Source organism: Oncorhynchus tshawytscha, linkage group LG10 (genome assembly GCF_018296145.1).
Source record: "Oncorhynchus tshawytscha isolate Ot180627B linkage group LG10, Otsh_v2.0, whole genome shotgun sequence".
Classification (NCBI taxonomy): Eukaryota; Metazoa; Chordata; class Actinopteri; order Salmoniformes; family Salmonidae; genus Oncorhynchus; species Oncorhynchus tshawytscha.
The window spans coordinates 61,657,091-61,682,136 of NC_056438.1; the positions used below are offsets into that span (position 1 = coordinate 61,657,091).

Consider the following 25,046-nt stretch of genomic DNA (forward strand, 5'->3'; position numbering starts at 1 on the left):
AGCAGGGGCCCTCTGCTGCGCTCTCCCTCCGCTGAGACTGACCATCAGATGCTGGTACCATCAGTTCAGTAAAATAATTTATTTCAATTTATGCTCAGCTGTGCCTCACAAGTGATACAACTTATCTATTTCGTTATCAAAGCTTGAGTTTTGATACATAATATAATAGTATAGTCTGAGAATAACAATACTACACAATCCTCATTCCGACTATTTTTACAAGGTAATGTTGCATAGGTTACCATTTCTTTTGAAGTCGTGTTTTTTAAAATTCTGAGCGCTAGATCTCTGCTTGCTTTTTGACGCTGAAAATAATTTTGACTCTGATCAGTGGTTACCAACCTTTTCTAATGGTATGTAGGCTAATGTGGCAGTCGGACTGACCTCCCTGCTAGGAACCTATTGCTCGGATAACCAGATATGTTTGTCTGTCTCACTAGTTCAATGGCTGCAAGTCAAGGTGGACAATTTGGTGCTAATGACCATGATCCAGAAATGGCACAGCCTCGACCTCGCGCATCCAGTGCGTCAAGGCAATTCCAGCCAGACTGCCATTTTCTCAGATGACTACACAGGAGATAGGGAATGAGTCAACCACTTGTAGAGTCATGATCATAGTGGCTCTCTACAGCACATTGTTGCATTTCTAAAGCAACCATTAGATTCACACTGGAAAAGGAAAAGTGGTAGATTAATATGAAGATTCAATCTCTTCTATCCATCATTACCACTAACATTAACACCTACCTCTTGGCCTCTTCTCCCTGCAGCAATGCAATGCATTCTGGTCAGTGTAGTCTTCTGGACAGAAGCCAGGTGCCCTCTGAGATCATCGACGAGGACGACAAAGAGAACATGCCCAACGAGTCTGACTATGAGGACCTGCCCAGCATGTACAAAAACGAGGATGATGATGATGAGGATGATGAAGATGATGACGAGGATGATGACTCGCTCTTTACAAGTAAGATCACCATGGTGGACACACACACGTTAGGTCAATGTTGTGTTTTTAACTCCTGGTGTCTGTGTCTAGGTACCCTGGGTCTGGTGAGGTCATTTCTTTATTTAACTCCTGGTGTCTGTGTCTAGGTACCCTGGGTCTGAAAGTGTTGAGGAAGGATTCTCTGGCTGTCAAGCTGAGTAACCGTCCATCTAAGAGTGAGCTGGAGGAGAAGAACATCCTGCCCATGCAGACTGATGAGGAGAGGCTGGAGTCCAGGCAGCAGATAGGCACCAAGCTCACACGGTGAGAGAGGGAGCACACACGTGCACACACACAACCTGCCCATGTAGGATTGAAAGGTGGACCAGGATCTTTTCAGTTTTCATCTGTTCTAGTCACAGATGGATAGTGACTAGAACAGACTCCATTGTATTTTCATAAATAGAGCGACATGTCCATTTGATATGTTAAATATCTTCAACATCTATAATGTAGCACTAGACCAAGCATGCCTCTTCTGCAATGCCAACAGCTCTCTGATGTGTTTTGAAAGGCGTGTCCATTTCTCCTCTATAACAGAGCTTTCAGGAAACAGTTGTCAACAGCCAAATATTGCACTGTGGCCTACTTTGGGAAAATGGTCTGATATCCCCACTAACATAACTAGTTATGACTAATCTGGCTTTTTAAAAGCGCAATGGAAGCCTCCTATTTATCAAAACACTTTTTCATCACTTTAGTTGTATTTTCTTTCCATCCGTTTAAAGATTAACCCTCCACCTCGTTAAGAGGGGCGCTGAGAACTGAGCTGACCTAATTTCAGCAATGCATCAGCTCTCCGTCTCGCTCTACATTCTCTCCCTCCCTCTTTTCTTCCCACTGCCTGCCGTCCTCCCTCGCTCACTGAATCACCACGGTGATATGTGCCAAGGCATTACCACACCACTCCTCCACACACTCGCTATACTGACGGCCCTCTCTCTCTTTCACACACACCAACAGCTCTCACACATACAGCACCAGCACACACATTCAGTGGTAAGGGAACAGACACCTTAGAAGCCCATATGAAGTGATTGCACATTCATATAAACATAGCAGTAACACTTTTCATTGTTTCACATTCAATTTGAATATGGCAATATACAGATGGGTTCTTTTTAATCCAAGGTGAACATGACCTAGCCATGCAGTCTTTGTCAATTAATCTATGGTTTGATTTGAATCTACCATCACTGAACAGGATTCTGTTTGGACAGAACAGGCCTGGCCAGTAGGGAAACAATGAGATGGTAGTGAATGAAGAGGTGGACAGGATGGAACAGAGGGAGTAGAAGAGGGAAGAAGATGACTGGGTGTTAAAGAGAGGGAACATCATGGTTTAATGTGAAAGAGAAGAGGGCGTACTCTGCCACTATTCCATGCTGTGATTGGCACATGGTGTGTTGTTCCCAGAAGGCATTATGTTGTTCCCAAAATGCTCCCTGTCTCTCTATCCTTTACGCAGTGCCATTGTATGCATCTTAAATGGCACCCTATTCCTTATGTTTTGCACTACTTTTGGGGCCCTGGTCAAAAGCAGTGCACTATATAAGGAATAGGGTGCCACTTGGGACACACTATCAGCGTCATGACTCCCAATTTCATGCCATTTGCCATGGGCATTGTGCTCCTCTGTAGCAGATCTTTGTGGCACGCCAATAAATGGATGGTTCTAATCCTGAAGGAGGTCATTGTGACCTTAGCCATCTCCTCCTCTCTCCTTATTGTGATGGAGACTTAATGGACGGTATAATAGATTTTCATATTGGTAATTTCATCATTTATTGTGTAATTCCTTATGATTATGGCAATGGCCTCTTGTATAACGATGATGAATTTATGATTTGGGACAAGCGCGGAGGTCAGTCAGACTGTCTGAAGTTTGGTTGAGGTCGGCACCGGCATGTGTCTGTGTAGATCTGCAGAACCCTGAGCAGAAGTGGAGATGTCCGGCAGACTCACTGTCTTGTTTCTCCGGGACGCATGCAGCCAAGCGAGACACTGAGATGAGGCAACACAAGGCGAGCCAATCAGTCTCTCTGTAACTTGAGTAACTCTGGGTCCTGGACATTGTAGCAGCAAACGCCTGTCATGTAGGCTCCGGCAGAAACCTGTCTGAATAGCTACTTCTGCTGTGTTCAGAACTTATTTCCAAAAACCCAAATGTTAGAATGTCATACTGTATTCAGCCAATCATGTCAGGCGCTTGACGTCAAAGAAATTTGATACAAGATTTCTCGCTCTCGCTCTCTCGGCATAAATTAGGAATGGAGTCTTTTAAAAGCGTTGACTCCTCATCCTTTAACTGCTTACAAACAGTCATACATTCTCTCTCCCCTATTTTTTTCTTTTTCTCCCCTATTTTTTTTTTTCTTTCTCTATCTCTTGCTCTACCCCTCAGGGGTGCAGAAGTCACTGGATCAACTAGAAAAAATGTAAATCTTAATGTGACTTCCCCAAACAAAGTAACTAGGAGGGAGGAGAGCGAGATGGGCATGGTTGACTGAACTGTATAGTGTGGTGCTGTATGCTACTGTTACAGCATATACTTTTGTGTGAATAAACCAGATTTCGTAACTGGTGTTATGTCTGGAAATAAATGAGGGTGATGTGCACATCCTGACCTTGACAATACTGGTGTAAATAAAATAACTGAGATAAAGAAATGAGCCCTGCACGCAGAATATTGTGGCTCACTGCCTTGAATCCAGTCAGTTTCTGTTCATGTCTGTCAAAGAATAGATGTAGTGACTGAGATGCCATCCGTCCTGACGTGCCAACTCAGCCATAGCTATCACCCTGGTGCTGGCTGGCACTCGAACTGTCACTTAGATAACACTGGTTGGATGGAGTCCTCTTCAAGAGAAGTGACCGCAGGCTAGATGAGTAGGAAGAGGAACAGATAAAAAATTGTCATGTGATTTGGGTATGGACTTTGTCCTGAGTCGACGCGCACGGCATTTGAAAGTGAGCTGCTTAGTTTAAGTTGACTGTGAAATATTCAAGTTTGCATGCTTCTGTAGAGTCAAATTATACATTTAAAAAAAAAAAAAATTTTTTTTGTTTTTTTGCTCGGTTGCGTTTTAACTAGCACTAGTCGGCTGTACCTATGCCAAAACTCTTCATCCTATAGTTAGTTTATCCATCATTTTAAATAGTGAGCCAACCTGTTTTTAGCACTTATTCTATGACTGATCAAAACTTGTTTCCTCATGCTCTCTCGTCTCTCTTCAGCTGACATATAGTGAGCAATATGTTTAGAACATCAAATCACAACACATATAAAATCTTGTGCATTGCAATGCATATCGTATCGGCACCTAAGTATCGGGAAGCCCCTGGCAATTCCCAGCCCTACTATCAATGTAAGTTGAGTTGCCCATGTTTAGTACTGTTGTCGTCTATGGAGATTTGGCTTGTTGACAAAGTTTGCTTTTGTTGTTCAGGGGGTTTATCATGTTTGTTTTTTGTACTATCCATCGACTGTTGACTTGACCTTGTTTGGTTGTGTTTGTGCAGGCAGTTGAGTCAGAGGCCCAGTGCTGAGGAACTGGAACAGAGGAATATCCTGAAACGTGAGTATTGTATGTACCTCTACCTTCTGAACCTATCATTATAACATATCATCATTTATATAGACAGTAGCAATTTACTGATAATAATCACCTCACTATTAAACCACTCTAATGTTATCCCTTTTACAACTATTCCCAGTGACTTGACTTACCCTAATGTACCATATTATTCCACATGTAATAAGTATTTTATGCAAGCTGCCTCAAACCACAGTTGCCCTGGTTATTTCAGAGGCCTACTTATCCTGGAGCCAGTGGAATACATCTTGTCTTTCTTCTCTCTCCTTCATCTGAGGAAGGCAAGGCGGTGTGGTTCCCTCAGGATGCCGGCTAGGGCCAAGGAGGCTGGTTTCTCAGCTCAAACACACTCTGTATCAGAGAGACGCAGGCAGGCGATAGCAGCTTGGGCTCCTCTGCTTTCATCAAAGACCGGTTTACCAGCAGTGCCTTGGTCTCCCAGAGGTTGCTCTGTGATTGGCAGTGTGTGTGTGTAAGGAGAGGATAAGCGGGGTGTGCAATTCCTGAAATGTTAGTCTCCCCCACAACATAGCCTAGGTTAAATAAATGGGGCATGCCTTTTTATTTACATTTTAGCAGACACTCTTATCCAGAGGGACTTACAGGAGCAATTAAGCTTAAGTGCCTTGCTCAAGGGCACAATGACAGATTTTTCACCTAGTCTGCTCAGTGATTCATACCAGCAACCTTTCGGTTACTGGCCCAACGCTCTTAACCACTAGGCTACCTGTCGCCCATTTATCAAATGGAACTTTCTGTTTGGACTGGCACTCCAAACCAAGACTACAGTGGTATAGTTAGGCAATTAACACAGAACTCTGTCATGTGTTTTGGAATAGCAAGTATAGAATGTTTTCAGTCCTCTTCCTCCTTTTTGATTTGAACTTCTTCACTCTAAAGCTGGAGGGTGCTTATCTGATCATTAGTTTGGAGGGTGTCCATGGAAAAGGCTAAGAGTAATCTCTAGTGAGACGGGAGTATTTCTTCTGAGCAAAACTGGGTCTGAATATTCTCATTTGTTCCCTAGAAGCATTTTAATGTAACGTACACCAGCCAACCAACCCCATGTGAATGAATGTGGAAGAACTAGCCATGTGGGAATTGGGGATAGAGAGAGACAATTTCCCTTCTGTTTCTGCAATGCAAATAGTCCTACATTACAAACAGGTGATGATGATGATAAACCATTTAAGGCTTTGAGATATTCAGCGACGTGGAATATTAAGTATGTTTCTGTGCTGCATTTTAATCCACTACATTATGTAAATGAGGTGTTTTTTCTCCTTCCAGTAGTGGGAAAACGTTTCCTAAGCAGCGCAACCCACTTGTGTGCCCTGAAACACGGTATAACCTCTGACCCCTTGTGTTTCCCATAGCGCTCAACGAACAGGAGGAGTTGGAGGAGAAGAGGGAAATAAAACGCAGATTAACGCGGAAGGTAAGGCAGGAAAGGGGCTTCCAAAAAGTAGGAGCTGTGTCACTGCAACCTTTAAGGTCCTAAATGATGTCACCATTGCCCTTGATTCCAAACAATGTTGTGCTGCTATTTGTATTGCCTTGGCCTAGGTCATTCCATTCTTGTGGGCTGGCTAAGGAGTATTGGTGTCTCTGAGGGGTCTTTGGCCTAGTTTGCTAACTACCTCTCTCAAAGAGTGCAGTGTATAAAGTCAGAACATTGCTGTCTCAGCCACTGCCTGTCACCAAGGGAGTACCCCAAGGCTCGATCCTATGCACCACACTCTTCTCAATTTACATCAACAACATAGCTCAGGTAGTAGGAAGCTCTCTTTTATCCATTTATTTACAGATGATGCAGTCTTATCATCAGCTGGCCCCTTCCCGGATTTTGTGTTAAACGCTTTAGATCAAATCTTTCTTAATGTCCAACAAGCTTTCTATGCCCTTAACCTTGTTCTGAACACCTCCAAAACAAAGTTCATATGGTTTTGTAAGAATGGTGTGATTACTACCTCTGAGGGTTTAAAGCTTGAGGTAGTAACCTCATACTTGGGAGTATGGCTAGACGGTACACTGTCCTTCTCTCAGCACAAATCAAAGCTGGAGGCCAAGGTTCAATCTAGACTTGGTTTCCCCTATTGTAATCACTCCACTTCCACCCTAGCTACCAAACTAACCCTGATTCAGATGACCATCATACCATGCTAGATTACGGAGATATAATTTATGGCTCTCGAGTGACTGGATGTTCTTTACCATTCGGCCATCAGATTTGCCACCAATGCTCCTTATAGGACACATCACTGAACTCTATACGCTGTAAACTGGTGATCTCTGTATACCTGTCGCAAGACCCACTGGCTGATGCTTATTTATGAAACCCTCTTGCCCTCCCCCTCTGTCTGAGATACATACTGCAGCCCTCTTCCTCAACATACAACACCCGTTCTCCAAGTCACATTCTGTTAAAGGTCCCCAAAGCGCACACATACCTGGGTCGCTCCTCTTTCCAGTTTTATCTGCATCTCTTCATTCAAAGCCTCAATCATGGACACTCTTACTGACAGTTGTGGTTGCTTTGAATGATGTATTGTTGTCTCTGTCTTCTTGCCCTTTGTGCTATTGTCTGTGCCCAATATTGTTTGTACCACGTTTTGTGCCGCTACCATGTTCTGTCGCTACCATGCTGCGTTGTCATGCGGTTTTGCTGCCATGCTATATTGTTGTCTTTAGGTCTCTCTTTATGTAGTATTGTGGTGTCTTGTCGTGATGTGTGTTTTGGTAGTCGCCGCAGGAGGCCTTTTGGTAGGCAGTCATTGTAAATAATAATTTGTTCTTAACTGACTTGCCTAGTTAAATAAAAAATATATATTTTTAAACTTCCAATTCCATCCTGACTACAAAAATAGCTTTAAAAAAAGACTGCATAAACCTTATGGGCAAACAGCGTGCCAACCACCGAGGCTCACAGTTCTTTAAGGTGTTGGACAGGACAGACTGTTCACACAGCAATACGAACAGCACAACAATTACTCACTCTGGGTGAGAGGAGAGCAAGGTGTAAAATCAGTGGTAGTCACAGCACTACATCTCTCAGGTCATCCCAGGGGACAGTAGTGTCCTTGGCACTGGCATTTGTGAACAAACCCTAACGATGCCCTCATACAACTAGTCATACATTTCTTAAACAAGAAGCCCCTTGTCACTCTCAGATACAGGTATGTAGTGTGGCTTGGGACTGTAGTATTTATTTACTAAAGTCCAACCAAAATCACTTTTATTTTACATTTTTATTGTATTGATGTTGGTTTGTTTCCGGACTACAGATGAGAATGTGCTATCTAGCTATATCTGGTGCGATGGCATGTATCAAATGAATACGTTGGATCAGAAATGTGCAGTGCAACTAAGTGGCTTCAGAAACCAGGCTGTATAGATGTTTAGGTTCCCTTCAGTGGATTAGCCTTCAGGCCTTAAGTCTCCTCCTGGGTAAAGGTAAGCATTTCACTGTAAGGTCTACACCTGTTGTATTCGGCGCACGTGACAAACTTTGATTTGATATAGTGGTCTTTGCTCTGAACAGTCTACTCATCCAAACACACTAGTCATGTGGAGTACAGTATAGCTGCTTCATAAAGAAGTTGGAGGGACCTTCAGCATACTAGCTTTCAGGCCTGATAAACTTCCTCTGTAGCGGTTGATAATGCAGTCTTTTCCAGTGATAAGGTTAATGTTACGTCCTTTGCTCTGTGATACCAAACGTTGATTATTTGTCTAGGGCCTATACTCATCACAACACTCTGTTCCTCTCTTTTGTTCCAGCTGAGCCAGAGGCCTACGGTGGAGGAGCTGAGACAGGCTAAGATCCTGATCCGCTTCAGTGACTACGTAGAGGTGTCCGATGCCCCGGAACACGACAGACGGGCAGACAAACCCTGGACCCGCCTCACGGCAGCCGACAAGGCAAGTAGTGGTGTGGATGAGTGGGTAAAAGGAGATACATGTAGCGTTTTAGTCATCATTTCTATATCCTCGTGGAAATGCTAAATGTATCACTTTTGAGACGTACAGCAGCAAGAAGTATGTGAACCCTTTGGAATTACCTGTATTTCTGCATTAATTTGACATACAATTTGATCTTCATCTAAGTCACAGCAATAGACAAACACAGTGCGCATAAACTAATAACACACAAATGGTTGTATTTTTATTGTCTATATTGAATACATCATTTAAACATTCACAGTGTAGGTTGGAAAAAGTATGTGAACCCCTAATTGGAGTCAACTAACCTGGAGTTGAATCACTATGAGTTTGGAGATTTTGGTTAGAGCTGCTCTGCCCCCTAAACACTCACAGAAGTTTACGTTTGCTATTCACAAGAAGCATTACCTGATGTGAACCATGCCTCGAAAAAAATAGATCTCAGAAAACCTAAGATTAAGGATTGTTGCCTTGCATAAAGCTGGAAAGGGTTACAAAAGTATCTCCAAAAGTCAGTCCACAGTAAGACAAAATGTCTGTAAATTGTGAAATTTCAGCACTGTTGCTACTTTCCCTAGGAGTGGCCATCCTGCAAAGATGACTGCAAGAGCACAGCGCAGAATGCTCAATGAGGTTAAGAAGAATCCTAGAGTGTCAGCTAAAGACTTACAGAAATCTCAGGAAGATGCTAACATCTCTGTTTACTAGTCTATAATACGTAAAACACTAAACAAGAATGGTGTTCATGGGAGGACACCACGGAAGAAGCCACTGCTGTCAAAAAAAAACATTGCTGCACATCTGAAGTTCGCAAAAGAGCACCTGGATGTTCCACAGTGCTACTGGCAAAATATTCTGTGGACAAATTAAACTAAAGTTGTGGTGTTTGGAAGGAACACAACACTGTGTGGAGAAAAAAAGGCACCGCACACCAACATCAACCTCATCCCAATTGTAAACTATGGTGGAGGGAGCATAATGGGGCTGCCTTAGGGCCTGGACAGCTTGATATCATCGACGGAAAAATTCAGTTTATCAAGACATTTTGCAGGATAAAGTAAGGCTCTCTGTCTGCTAATTGAAGCTCAACAGTAGTTAGGTGATGCATCACACGAAAATACACAAGGACATCAAGAACAGAAGGAAATCCACCTTCTAGAGTGGCCGTCAGTCCTGACCTCAACCCGACTTTGAGATGCTGTGGCATGACCGAGTAGTTCACACCAGACATCCCAAGAATATTGTGGGACTTAAACAGTTTTGTAAAGAGGAAATGGCTCAACATTCCTCCTGATTGTTATGCAGGTCTGACCCGCAACGTTTGGTTGAGGTTATTGTTGCCAAAGGAGGGTCAACCTGTTATTAAATCTAAGGGTTCACATACTTTTTCCAACCTGCACTGTGAATGTTTACGCAGTGTGTTCAATAATGACATGAAAACATATGATTGTTTGTTCTTTGTTTAAGCAGACTGTGTTTGTCTATTGTTGTGACTTTGATGAAGATCAGAACATTTTATGACCAATTTATGCAGAAATCCAGGTAATTCTAAAGGGTTCACATACTTTTTCTTCCCACTATTTATCTAGTATTTTGTCAAGTGGTGTCATTTAGCATCAAATGTCCTTTGAGGTTGTGTATACTGGTATGAGGTATGGTATTAGCTGCTTTGAAGTCGGTTCATGCTGCAGAGAATCTTGTTATCCTATTGTACATAGACACAGCCCTGGGGAGTACATGAGTGACTTGACCTCACATATCTATTATCATTTAGATTTTTCCCAGCCCAACTCAAAGTTCGAAAGTCTGCTGGTCTGTTTTGTTGTACTTCCCCTTTGCTGTTATAGCAGTAACGCCGTGGTAGCAGCCCCTCTGCAGATTGCCCTGGATCAATCAATCTCCACCCTTCAGTTCAGAGCTCAAAGAAGTATAATGCAGGAGTATAATGCCAGGAGATTTCCTCTCCTTACAGCACTTCCAGGCTGCTGTTTATTAGTTCAAATAATCCCCCCCCTCCCCCCTTTTGTTTACTGCCCCGAGAGTAAACACCCCCAAGCGATCCTCCCGGGCGTCGGAACGTGGTTCTGACTTTTAATGAACTGTGTATTACTTAGAAGAGCGAGCCGCTCTCCGTTTTCTCCTCTCTGTCATCCCTATGACGTTGGCGGCAGCGGTGGAATCCGAGCATACGGGGTCAACACCTGGGGACCATTCAGGTGCAAAAATATGGCAGGTAGTTACACAACGTTCCTTATTGCGTAAGATAATAATGAAGGGACAGACAGGGGCACCTCCGAAACCCTCAGCCTCCACTAACTGCACACGCTCCGATAACATTAGATTTGTTCCTGCCGTCTACCAGAGGTCAGGGCTTTTGTCTTCCTGTTTTCAGACTAGTAGCATCGTCCTGTTCAGGCGATGAGACGTTCCCCTGTGTCATCCTGCTAATTAGACTTGTCTGTGACATCACCAGCCTGTGTTAGAACATGTCAGGGGGATTATCCAAAAGACCTGACTGAGCCACCACATTTTGTTCCTGGAAGAAGTCCTCTTCGGGGATGGGATCATTTTAAGAATGCATTGCATCTAGTCAGATGTGCTTGTACACAATTTTGTTTTAAGAAACTGTCTTTGTTGCACAATACAACCACCACAAAAGGTTGCTTCCGGTGCTGTTATCCCAAATGGTGCAACGAAGGGGGAGGTACGAGAGGATGCATTTCATTACTTTGTACAGGCTAAAATGTCATGTTTTTCTAAGCACACAGCCCTTGTGAATGTTGCGATACTGATTTAACATGGTGCACAAACGAGGTGCTACCTTGAGTACAAGACTGAGCAATGAGCAGCAGGGTGGAGATTATTGAAGGTTCTTTGTTGCTCCCTCAAACCAGCGGGAGGGAAAGGATGGAAAAAGATGGAGACCAAGGAAGAAGTGTGTTTTATTGGAGAGAATTTAGTTTATTCACTCTTGACCTTAAGATGAGAGTAATTGATGCATTTAAAAGGAGTCTGAGCAAGACTGAGTGACTTTCTATTTGTCTGAGCACTAAACCTTTGTTCCCCTTGCAATGTATTTGTCCTTCACAGGCAGCCATACGGAAGGAACTCAACGATTTCAAGAGCCATGAAATGGAAGTGCACGAGTCAAGTCGCCATTTAACCAGGTAAAGACCTGTGCATTAGCATGTTTTTAATGGTATTTATTTGTATACATGAACACATCCCTGAATGGCATGGTGAAAAGCAATTTCTTTACAAACCTTTTAAATACTTGATATGTACGGTGCATCTGGAAAGTATTCAGACCCCCCTTTTTTTTGTTACGTTACAGCGTTATTCTAAAATGTATTTTAAATATTTTTTTCCCCTCATCAATGTTCACATTATCCCATAATGACAAAGCAAAAACAGATTTTTAGAATTTTTTTGCTAATTTATTCAAATGTTACTTTGAGCTCGGGTGCATCCTGTTTCCATTGATCATCCTTGATGTTTCTACAACTTTATTGGAGTCCCCCTGTGGTAAATTCAATTGATTGGACATGATTTGGAAAGGCACACACCTGTCTAGATAAGGTCCCACAGTTGACAGTGTATGTCAGAGCAAAAACCAGCCATGAGGTCAAAGGAATTGTCCAAAGGGCTCCGAGACAGGGTTGTGTCGATGCACAGATCTGGAGGGTACTAAAAAATGTCAGCAGTATTGACGGTCGCCAAGAACACAATGGCCTCCGTCATTCTTAAATGGAAGAAGTTTGGAACCACCAAGAACTCATCCTAGAGCTGGCCGCCCAGCCAAACTGAGCAATCAGGGGAGAAGTGCTTTGGTCAGGGAAGTGACCAAGAACCCGATGGTCACTCTGAAAGTTCCTCTATGGAGTTGGGAGAACCTTAAAGAAGGACAACCATCTCTGCAGCACTCTACCAATAAGGCCTTAATGGTAGTGGCCAGATGCAAGCCTCTTCTCAATAAAAGGCACATGACGGCCTGCTTGGAGTTTGCCAGAAGGCAGCTAAAGATTCTCTGGTCTGATGAAACCAACATTGAACTCTTTGCCCTGAATGCCAAATGTCACGTCTGGAGGAAACCTGGCACCATCGCTACGGTGAAGCATGGTGGTGGCAGCATCATGCTGTGGGGATGTTTTTCAGCAGCAGGGACTGGGAGACTAGTCAGGATCAAGGGAAAGATGAACTGAGCAAAGTACAGAGAGCTCCTTGATTTAAAATCTGCTCCAGAGCTCTCAGGGCCTCAGACTGTGGGTGAAGTTTCACCTTCCAACAGAACAACGACCCTAAGCACACAGCCAAGACAACGTAGGAGTGGCTTTAGGACAAGTCTCAATGTCCTTGCGCAGACCATCCAGAGCCCAGACTTGAACCCGATCGAACATCTCTGGAGAGACCAGAAAATAACTGCGCAGCGACACTCCCCATCCACCCTGACAGAGCTTGAGAGGATCTGCAGAGTAGTATGGGAGAAACTCCAAATACAGGTGTGCCAAGCTTATAGCGTCATAATTAAGACTCAATGCTGTAATTGCTGCCAAAGGTGCTTCAACAAATTTCTGAGTGAAGGCTCTGAATACTTATGTAAATGTGATATTTCAGTTTCATTCAATTTTTCTTTGCAAAAACTTCTGTAAACCTGTTTTTTGCTTTGTCATTGATGTATTGTGTTTAGATTTGAGGCACTGTATGTATGTATCTGTCATACCTTTTACAGTACCCTATAATAAGGGAATTGCAATATGTGACCTTTAGAATTCGTACAAATGACAGAATATTTCTGCTCTTTTGTCCCTCAGGTTTCACAGGCCGTAGACCATCACTGTCTATAGGAACGCCAGACAGACTGGCTGTTTTCCTTCACTGAGAACCATAAGTGCTGGACAGTAAATGGTGCCCATTTCTACAATAAGGCCATGTCTTCTTCTGATTTGAAATGCCTTTTCAATACCCTGCTACTCAGTCGGTCAGTACCTTCCCCTCCAGAGACAAAACAGTAGTTGAACACCTTTAGTAGCCCCTCCAACTCCCACAATTTTCTCAATGTAACTGACTGACGAGTTCATCCCACACCTTAGTGCTGAGCTCTCAGGAAGGCGCTCAGTGCTTTGGGGATGATGATAGTGGGATGGGCTGGTTAGGATTGGACACCTGCCATCTCTACTCCACTGACTGGCTGTCATGGTTACCAGGTACCTATGTCCCGCCCTTGTCACTGTCTCATCATTGGATTGTCACTATTGGTGGAAGGAGCCTCCACATCCTCACTCAATCAGAAAGGACATTTTTACTCCCTCTACCCATGGATGTTGCAAGAGATGGACTTCAACCACTTGGAGAATGTTATCCTTAGTCTGTTAAGATGAACCTAGTGCTGTTTGTGGATTCATCTACAGTGTTTAATTGGTTAAAGAGAAAAAGAAGTGAGGGGTCTGGTCCATAAAACATTTCAGAATTATGTGCAATATTTTCCCTCTGCTCTCTCCTTAGGTCATAGCGCCATCTGGGGTTCACCCTGTCATGACCATGCAATCCCACCTCTACTTCTCCCCATGGTGGTCAGTTCAGTTCCCACTGTACTGTGTTGATCTATTGCTAACTGTGAATTTGAAAGTGCAGACAATGTTTTGTTTACACTCTCCAAATATACATTGTGTTTATACAGAGGGATGAAGTAACATTTGAAATAGAATCACGCTTCAATACTGTTCTTTTCATGTCGGGATCCTGAAAGGATGAAAGGGTAACCTTAATGAAAAATGTAGCTGGCAGATAATGCACTGACTGTATGTGTTAAGGTTGAACAGCTTTTTACATCATTTTTATTTTTAAAAGTGACACTTTGATTTTAAACTGTGGGTTATGTGGCTTTAGGGCATGTCACAGGTCTCTGATGTTTGAATATAGACTCCTTCAGAGAAGAGCTATTTTGTGTCCCAAATCTCATCCTGTTTTCTATATAGTACACTACTTTTGACCAGAGACACATATGGGCCCTGGTCAAAAGTAGTGTTCTAAATAGGGAATAGGGTTCCATTTAGGATGTACATGTGGCTCGCCATCCAGGGATACTTTATGCTTTTTACTGTTGACAATTAAGCTTTTCTCATTTTGCAGTCTTATGTTTAATGAACTCTGCTGACGTGAGTGCACTGCACTCTATTTATTTTTCAGTCTTTTCTGTATATTTAAGAACAAGTTATATTCTTTCTGCTGCTTGGCAAACTGTATGAAAACCTTTTTAGTTTGCTTGTAAACGGTCCTCTCCATTTTTTTGTGTTTTTTTTTTTGTTGCCATTTTAGGAAAGGCCCCAATGGGAATATCGGGATTGAAATCCTATTGGCCACTGTTTTGAGTTTTTTTAAATGCTACATATTACTATTATAGTTGCAATATGAAAATGTTTGCTTGTCATAAGACGTAGATTAGATCTGGTGAAGGGTCTGATTGGCCACCTAAGGTATTAATGTATTTGCATAGGAAAATGCACCAACAAAAAGACATCCTCTGTCATTTTTAACGTCTTTGTAGTTGAGGCCCAATGAAATTTACGAAAACATTAAGGAACATCGAAGGTATTGCACATATGTTTGGTTATCAGGTAAACATGGGTCATTATATTATATAAAATGTTAGTTTATTCTCCACATATTACTTATTGCTTAATTTATTACACAGGTTATTCTCTTTCCCAATGTCTGTTTGTTTTTCCTAATTTCATTGGAACAACTTAAATCAGTAGATTCTTCAAGAGATGATGGGGTCATGTTTTCTGCTCGAATCAGCATCCTTGTTGATTCCAGCATCATGCCAACCACGTCATCATGTTTGCCTCAAACCGTTTTGGGCATTGATTTGAATCCTAACGCTTTGATCAACATCTTGAGGGGGCTCCTCTCTCTTTTGACAGACCAATTAACCACAGAGCATAGTATGAGGATGGTGTCATGTTGGAATTAAGGAATATGAATTCAGTCAAACTTTTGTTACGTGTACTTGTTGAGAATTTAATTTGAAAGTGATTTGATTCATTTTGGAACTAGGAATTCCTTTCCATTTACAATGTGAATGACCCCCTTGTCTGTCTCTCTATTAAACGTCATTATGTATTTTGCATTCTGTTCACTATCATTTAAGACACGTTTTCTCAAACCATGGCAATATTGACATCAGCTATTGGGTCTTTATGGCTGCCCAGGAATTGTAGCTAATGTGATTTAGAGTAAAATACTGCCTTACTACTTTGGCTTTCCTTTGTTGTGTGTGTGTGTGTGTGTGTGTGTGTGTGTGTGTGTGTGTGTGTGTGTGTGTGTGTGTGTGTGTGTGTGTGTGTGTGTGTGTGTGTGTGTGTGTGTGTGTGTGTGTGTGTGTGTGTGTGTGTGTGAGTTATGCTTTTGGATCTTTATGTTGACCACCACAACCTCATCGGTCTATCATAAAGAGGTTATCCCACAGAGCTCCAATGAATCACCATGTAATTCTATGGGTTATTCCTTTTGCTTTATGATTTCAGGGAAGCTCACTCTCTCATCCCAAATAGTCTGGATGTACCACTTGTTGGTGTTTTGAGGTTTCATAGATCCAATAACTGTTCCAAGCACGTCAAAATATTTTCATCCAACTAAAAAGTCAATTTTGACAATTTATTACATTTGTAAAGCACTTTTCATTATACAGAATAATCAAAGTAGTAATGTATAGTAGAACCTATGTACAGGATTCTCCAATGGCCTACCCTATGTCAGATCTTCACTTTGCACAGGTAGACAATGCATGTAACGGGTAGACTGATTTGTTTATGTCCAAGAAATCTTATTAAAAGGATTTTCCCAGCAATCATTCTTCACTGGAGTCAATTATTTCAGTGATCCAGTCAAACTCCATTTGTACCCAATTCCAGGATTTAAACAGTTGGACCTGAGACATACAAGCAGAAATGACAGCGGGCAGCACTGGTGTGATGGATAAGAACTTGCCCCAATCAGAGAAGGATGAAAGACATTTTTCAACGGCCTATGCTCTTTATAGGAGCCAAATGCTGGAATCAAGTAAGTGCAACTGTTTGATTTTTTTTATTAGCCTAGTTTTAACACTGTAGCCTACTTACAGTGGGGATGAGTTATGGATTACCATTACACTGTCGACTGTACAGTGTGCTAAATGAGAAATTCAATGACATCAATATAATGAGAGTTCTAGTACTGGGATGGAGTAAAAACCTGCACACCCCGTCTGTCCCCATGACCAGGGTTGTCACTAATTAGAGTTGGAACACCACTAGGTGGTGGAAGAGGACAATAGAATATCACTGAGGACAGAAAGTCGGCCAGTCAGCGTGGCCTTGTGAAATGGCGTCCTGATGAGATGGTGCTCCACTCAAGTTATTTCACCCTTGTCGTTACTGGTCGAGTAGACTCGAACTTTATTTCCCTATGCTATTTAATGCAAGCACGCACATATCATACAATACATTGGCTTATTAAAACAGTTGACAAATAAGTGGGCTATTTAATATTAATGCTGTGGGGGAAAAACATGTTCTGTCTCCCATTTTGATTTAGAATGGTTTTAAACCTGTCAGTCGCATCAAGCATATTTCACAGGTACAGTAATTTGCCTGCGTAGTCAGAAGGTTGAATCCCACTTATCAAAACAAGGCAACGAGAGGGATATTCCTCAGAAGGGGCAGAGCGTAAACGTGGGCGGTGCGTAAAGGTCGTTCCATATAGAAATGTATCTATGTGCATAGAACTGATAAGGCTCTCTACCAAATAACAGGGAGTTGTATTTCTGTGTTACATATCTATTTACATCATTCTGAACCTTGCCCCCTTCTGTCTGCTGTGGGTATGCCCTTTATTTGGGAAATGTAGTTTTTACTTTAGTATTTCAACATGAAAGATTGTAGATGTCCTTCAATTGAAATACATTTCCCACAAGGCAATACAAGGTTGTCCTCACATCTTGTCACCTCATGAATATGTATCCTACAGTATTTGCGTAAGAGGTCGGCCGACATTAATTTCATATTTTGCCATAGTATTTTGGTCTAAATGAGACACAGTCACGTCTCCGCCCTTGTACCGATCTCTCACTTCGAGTCCGACCTGTTTTTAGCGGATTTCCTCTGAAATGTTTTCGGGAACGCAGGGGAGATTCCAACTGGAGCGCGGAGGCAAAGAAGGGAATGAATAGTGGGATAAGTACACCACCCAACCGGCGGACATTTGTTGTATTGTGTTCCTATTGTCGCGCTTTTTTAATGTAGAAGGCTGATGTTAAGCCACGTACGCACAGATATCTAGTGTACTTTTCATTTGGTAAAATGGAAAGTGCGCGGGCTGTCGTTGACGAAGGCTTGGCAGATAGAACTGCAACTAAGTTTAAGAAGCCTAGCGGACTGTCTGTCGCCCAGTGGACGCCAGTGGATGATGGTGGTGTACATTTGACGGCCTCTCGTTTAGATATTAGAAATGGGAACAATCCCTCTCAGGCTGCAGTGGGTTCTAGTGCTTCGAATAAAAGTAATGGAAGCACATCTACGAATGGCCGGAGTTTATCCAGTAACTCCAACTCGCTCCTGTTGAGACGGAGGAGGCTGAAGAGGAACCTCTCCGCTGCAACCACATCGGCTGTCACTGCCGCCTGCGGCGCCAAGATGAACTCGACCCTCTCCTCTGCGTCTCTGCATACTCGGAGTCTGGATAGGAAGACGTTGCTGAGGCATCGGCAGAACATGCAACTGCAGCCTTCAGATAGAGAGTGGGTGCGAGTGGATCTTCACAGGGGATCCATACATGTCCACGACAAACTCACCTCGCCGTCATATCCTAGGCCGGTGCTGTGCACGATCGATACCACCGCTGGCGACATGGCGCTCCGTATGAGCAAACTCAGTAAGTCGAGCTCTGTATTGCGTATATTTTGTAAAGACAACCTAAAGACGGATCAAAACGGAAACTGTAACGTGAAGTATCTATATGACAGTCAGTGCAAACTTATTGAAGACGGTAACGTTAATATTAAGTGCAACCATTCGGGATCCCCAGAATTCAGGGGCGGCCTATCAGACAAGGCAAGTGACCGGTTGAGATTACTGCTTATGGAGAACGCCGATGAGTTGCAAAAGCAACAGGATGAAAAACTTTTGAGTCCGGACCCGGACTCAGATTCTAAAGATAATATAACTCACTCGTTGTCGGATCAAAATTCGAATTCTAACCTGGATACTCCAAACGAGGATGATCCAGAACAGCGGCTGAACGGAGTGGACAACTACGGGCTCAATTCTGGTTCGGACGTGGAGAGCAGCAGCGCATTCGATGACCTCAGCATCTCGGGGGCTCGGCTCAGTGAGCACCGGGACTCCCTCAGCGACGACATGATCCTGGGCACAGACGCATCCATCCTGAGCCCTAGTTTTGACAGCGCCACGGAGGGCCACGACACCTATGGCAGCTCCTCAGACGAACTGGAGCTCGACTGTCCTACCACAAGCATTGACCCTATTCTCCCGAATGGCAACACAGTCTCTGCCAACTACACGTTTAGCAACGGTGGGCATTTAAACGACTTGACAGAGGATACGGGAGCAGGTAACAGACTCGGTCTAAGCAGGCTGCCACCCAGTAGTAGCGGTAGCTCATTGTCCCGGGCCTGTTCGACAGGTCCTAGGCCCGACATCCAAGACCCTGACAATCGCCAGCGTGCTTTGAAAACAGGTTCGGCAGAGGCTGATGAGGATAGAGAAGCAGCAGGTGACACGAGTCCCACACTTTACGTTCAGCTCCACGGTGACGCTGTCAGGAGGCTCGGGCAAGACGAGAGGCCTCTCCAGATCCAGAATGACTTTCTCTTTAAACTGGGATTTAAGGATCCGTGGCGCGTGCAGGAGGAAGGGATGAACACCGAGATTGGCTCCCTGTTACGGTTTTACGCAGGTAAAAAGCCTCTTGTTACAATACTGTTGAGGTGTGCAATATGTTTGAATGTTATTACAACAGACCTGATGTTGACATACTGTCAGATAGATGAATGGGCCCAAGCTACTCTTGAAGTTGTTAAGAATGATAAACAATGTATCTTGTTTATCATTGTGGGCGATTTGCTATATCATGCATATGTACGTTTTGCGCCATTTGGTGGTTGAATGGAAATGCATTTGAGGTGAACTGTTTCTCCTCCACTTTTGTAATGGTGTAGACCACCCTACATGCCATTCATAAGCCTACCAACTCTATTTGTAATGGTGTAGACCACCCTACATGCCATTCCTAAGCCTACCAACTCTATTTGTATTGGTGTAGACCACCCTACATGCCATTCCTAAGCCTACCAACTCTATTTGTATTGGTGTAGACCACCCTACATGCCATTCCTAAGCCTACCAACTCTATTTGTATTGGTGTAGACCACCCTACATGCCATTCCCAAGCCTACCAACTCTATTTGTATTGGTGTAGACCACCCTACATGCCATTCCCTAAGCCTACCAACTCTATTTGTATTGGTGTAGACCACCCTACATGCCATTCCTAAGCCTACCAACTCTATTTGTATTGGTGTAGACCACCCTACATGCCATTCCCAAGCCTACCAACTCTATTTGTAATGGTGTAGACCACCCTACATGCCATTCCTAAGCCTACCAACTCTATTTGTATTGGTGTAGACCACCCTACATGCCATTCCCAAGCCTACCAACTCTATTTGTATTGGTGTAGACCACCCTACATGCCATTCCCAAGCCTACCAACTCTATTTGCATTGGGGGAATGGCATTAGCCTACATGGTATATATGCCATATCATTGTAATAACAGTACAACATGACAACCCTTGCCTAAGGGATAGATCATTAACCAAACACTTCCATGCCTCCCCCACCATTGTAAAACATCTTTTGGAAGCTAAAGAAATGCATTTATTCATGTCTACATTAATTTTTGCCACATTTATTCTGTTAGACACCTTAATACATACTTTTAAATCATATTGTGAGCTAAACATAAATTCCTTGACATATTGAATTGAAATTCCATTCATTCCTGTGGAGGACTGCTTTTTCTGGGGAATGCCAATATGGCTGACCAGTGGCATCAAAGTGTTGCCCATTACATATCATACATCCAGTGTGTATATACACCATTGGTAGAAACATTTAAATTTCCTCTGATATAATGCCATGCAGGTGGAATTACAGGCCCACTCCTTCCTGTTGTCATTAGCTGTGAACTTTGACAGGCAAGGTGAGTGAGTATAACAGTCCATACTTAATGCAGGAGGGTATAGATGGGCAGAGATAAGGCTCTTGGGCACAAGTATTGGCAAGGTAAGTGGGAACTGAATATTTATACCACACAATAACTGCCTATCCAATATCATCATAGTGTGTATAGCTCACACACATTTTGAACACCTGTCCCCTATGGTGTCCAGGCTTGCAGACCAGGCCTGACTGTGTGTATCCTGGCATAAGGTTGTTTGAGAGTTACGCTTTGGTCAAAGTTGCCCTGCTCAAGGCAGTAGGATTTTTAGTTTTGTTTTTTTCCCTCCTCTCCTTCCGTCTTTGTTGAACCATGGCAGCACGCTCCGCTCCCATGGACACGCATGACATGGCCACAAAGCCAGCGCTGAACTTATGGCACCCAGACATGGGCCCTGTTCCGGCTTTTGGCCCATTATCATCGTAATGAAAGGCTTGAATGCGTGGGTGGGTGGATGGAGGGAGGGGAAGACTGAGGGATAGGGGGATGGATGGGTTGAGAAAGGGATGGGAGGAGGGGGAGCATAAAACCCCAGCTATGTGGAAGAATTCAGTGATTTGTGGTCATTTAGATGCTGCACAGGCCCTGTCCTCCAGGCACCCTGTCTTCTGGACTGTCACACTAACTGCCTTCCAAGCTGGGTTTGTGTGCCTCAGCCTCAGTTCCATCAGAGAGCAGGAAGCTCTTTCCATTCACTCTTCCACCACTGATACCCCACCACCACCGCTTCTGCTTTAGCTGGGGGGAGAGAGAAGTTTCTACAATGTTCTCCAGGGTCATGAAGGTCTTGGTAATGTGAAGGTGAGCTTTTTCATTTAGGAACCTGGTACTGCACATGAGCAGAGGCCGAAACACACTCTCCCCAAACGCCTGTCCTGCCCTAACTGAGAGAGCCTATTGTTGCAGATGGCGATGTGAAACTGAAAATGGCACGTGGTTGTTGCTGTCCCATTCACGGTCACATGTGCCAGGCCCATAATTATTTTGTCTGTTTCAAAGGGCCACAGTGGCTTGAGTGGATACTAGTTCATTTAGATGGTTTTATATGATAGGCTGAGTGAGTGTGTGGTTTGTGTCATAGTGTGTGTGTGTGTGTGATATTTATGGTTAACAATCGACCTGCAGTCTACCAGTGTGGCATACATGTGCAGTCAAGCCAGCCAGTCAACCAACCAGCAGTGACAGCCATTACAGTACGGTAGCTTTGATCCTCCACCTCCAGGGGCCGGGCCAGACACCTAAAACCTCCCTCCCTGTCCTCTCCCGGTCTCCTTTCCATGTACTCTCCCTGTCCCACATGAGCCGGCTTAACTCTGGTCACCTGAGCCCTCCTCGGGCCTCCTCAGGCCCTGTCTGACACTCTTCTCACCCCCTTGGTTCACTGCCCAACACGCAGGTCCCTGTCTGTCACACAGCAGCAACAGCATTCAACAAGGAAGTTAAAACCGAACCGCCCATATGCCCTTGTGTGAGGCACTCCCACCACGCCCCCTCTCTGATATGGTGGAGGCATGTGAGGAATGTACACTGGCTCCTCTAGAATGTCAGGCACGTCTACTGGGGAGGAAGTGAAAGGGGAGGAGGGAGGGGGAGAGGTTGGAGGGGGATACTACGTCACCATACTGCTCCTGTCACATATTGAACTGACTGACTGAGTGACCTTTCCTCTCAGATGGTGAAGATAAGAGGGGGGTGTGGTGTGTGAGGGGAGTCTACTGGACTTCCTGTAAGAGGCCTCACAATCTAATCTCTGTAGTTCTGAATTAATGGCTCTATAGGCCATATAGCACAACAGTCTCATGTTTGTACATTCTACAACACCTGTTGTGAAATATATCTGTTGGAGGAATAGGCCTGAAAGCCTAGCAAATACAGCGAGATAGCCGAGGGGTAGAAAAATGGATCTGCGCTACGAAGATACTACACTGAACAAAAATATAAACACAACAAGAAACAATTACAAATATTTTACTGCGTTACAGTTCATATAAGGAAATCAGTCAATTGAAATAAATAAATTAGGCCCTAATCTATGGCTGAGCGGTATACCCCATTTTACAATATACCGGTATTGAAGCGCAGACTGATTTGGGTTTTTACTTTACTTTCATTAACAGTCTTTGAATGTTTGTTAAATGTGATACGCCATGTGTAACGTACATTTTTATAGTTTCTTCGCTACTTGAGTCATCTCTCTCAATACCGCTTTCCACACAGACCTAGCCACTCGCCCTGTCACTCAAGGAGCGCATTTGTTGTTCCTCGACCACGAGACACTTGTCTAGTCTACATGGTCAATGCAGCACATGCAAAAATTTCTATGACAAAAATGCTGTTCGCTTTGCTTCTTAATAAAAATCCACTAGCGTTCTATAATTACTTTGTTTGTGTTTCTTACATCTGTAAACAACTAGTTTGACATTTCTTAGTATGTTGAACCTAAATATTGTTCGCTGCTAATGCTAGTTAGCTGGCTAATAAATGTAGTGAGTCAGAGCAGAGCAAACGTAATTGGCTATACAGCCTGATAATACCAGTGATGGTGTAGACCCAAATCAGCATGTTTGTGTAACAGGATCTTCAAAATGAAAGAGGAATATGCGAAGCATGACTACGTCAGCTAAAGGAAGGGGCTAAGAGAACATTCAATGTAGCCAAAGATTATAGGTTCCCCTAGGAAACACTTTGGTTCCTACCCTGTCACAATAACTCCTCCCTGGCATTGTCATTTGCTGTCATGTCAAACAACACTGTATTTAAAAAGTGCCCACTATTATATTCCAACTATAGAATTAGAATAATCATTCTATTTCCATAATTCCAACAGTTCACCCAAGTGTATGCTCTAAATCGCATGTCAAATCAAATGAGGCCTAGATTGCTTGCCCATATTGTGCAGCCCTACGTGGAAATGATCTCAAATAAGTCCAGGAAATGCAGATATTGATGAAAATGCTGAAAATGATTTGGGGTTGAAGTCAACTTCAGTTGTAAAAAAAACTATCTGAATGGAGAAAGACCCATTGAAATCACTTAGAATGTATGTGTGGCCACCCTAGGTTCACACACTACTCATAAAGCAAGTATTAAATGGCAAATACGCCACACGATCATATAAATAAATAGTGATATTATATTTTGGCCATATCGCCCTACCCTAATCTATGGATTTCACATGACAGGGAATACAGATATGCATCTATTTGTCACAGATACATTGGATACCTTGGGCTTGGATCAGAAAAGCAGTCAGTATCTGGTGTGACCACCATTTGCCTTATGCAGCATGACACATCTCCTTCGCATAGAGTTGATTAGGGTGTTGTTTGTTGCCTGAACACAATTGCATTTTATCGATGGCAATTTGAATGCATAGAGATATCGTGACAAGGTCCCACGCTGTCGTACATGTCTATCCAAAGCATCCCTAACATGCTCAATGGGTGACATGTCTGAGTATGCAGGCCATGAAACAACTGGGACATTTTCAGCTTCCGGGAATTGTGTAGAGATCCTTGGGATATGGGGCCATGCATTATCATGCTGAAACAATGGGCCTCAGGATCTCATCACGGTATTTCTGTGCATTCAAATTGCCATCAATAAAATGCAATTGTGTTCATTGTCCATAGCTTATGCCTGCCCATACCATAACCCCACCTCCACCATGGAAAACTGTTCACAACGTTGACATCAGCAAACCGCTCGCCCACACGACGCCATACATACTGTCTGCCATCTGACCGTTACAAATTCATTTTAATTCTCTGGCGGCAGCTCTGGTGGACATTCCTGCAGTCAACATGCCAATTGCACACTCCCTCAACTTGAGACATCTGTGGCATTGTGTTGTGTGACAAAACTGCACATTTTAGATTGGCCTTCTATTGTCCCCAGCACAAAGTGCACCTGTGCAATGATCATGCTGTTTAATCAGTTTCTCGATATGCCACACCTGTCAGGTGGATGGATTATCTTGGCGAAGGAGAAATGCTCACTAACGGGGATGTAAACAAATTTTTACACAAAATTTGTGAGAAATAAGCGTTTTGTGTGATTGGAACAATTCTGGGATTTCTTATTTCAGCTGATGAAATATGGGACCAACACTGAACTAGGATCAGCTCCTAGCTCCGGGATTTCAGTGTCCCTCTGTGGATACGCTGAAATAAGATCAGAGTCTTCCCAGGAGAATATCCTAATGAAGCTCTCCCTTGCCAGGCAGATGCCACTGTTTCCCCACTA

The 25,046-nt window shown here is 43.4% G+C and overlaps 2 protein-coding genes across 5 annotated transcripts in view; both read left to right on the top strand.

Moving 5' to 3' along the window:
* Nucleotides 1-15,650, top strand: part of LOC112260580 (phosphatase and actin regulator 1) — a 91,689-nt gene extending 76,039 nt beyond the window's left edge. For 2 of the 4 annotated variants that reach the window (XM_024435807.2, XM_024435805.2), the window contains exons 6-12: nt 771-964; nt 1,093-1,249; nt 4,508-4,572; nt 5,958-6,019; nt 8,362-8,502; nt 11,614-11,690; nt 13,335-15,650. In XM_024435807.2, the coding sequence (XP_024291575.1) occupies nt 771-964; nt 1,093-1,249; nt 4,508-4,572; nt 5,958-6,019; nt 8,362-8,502; nt 11,614-11,690; nt 13,335-13,350 (712 nt within the window). In that variant the 3' untranslated portion in view covers nt 13,351-15,650. The remainder of the gene's footprint in view (nt 1-770; nt 965-1,092; nt 1,250-4,507; nt 4,573-5,957; nt 6,020-8,361; nt 8,503-11,613; nt 11,691-13,334) is intronic. The other 2 variants (XM_024435808.2, XM_024435806.2) reach the window with 1 other exon arrangement.
* A 1,890-nt stretch (nt 15,651-17,540) lies between these two features.
* LOC112260581 (PH domain leucine-rich repeat-containing protein phosphatase 1) overlaps nt 17,541-25,046 on the top strand; it is an 86,566-nt gene continuing 79,060 nt past the window's right edge. The window contains exon 1 of the mRNA XM_024435809.2: nt 17,541-19,476. Coding sequence (XP_024291577.1) covers nt 17,862-19,476 — 1,615 coding nt within the window. The 5' untranslated portion in view covers nt 17,541-17,861. The remainder of the gene's footprint in view (nt 19,477-25,046) is intronic.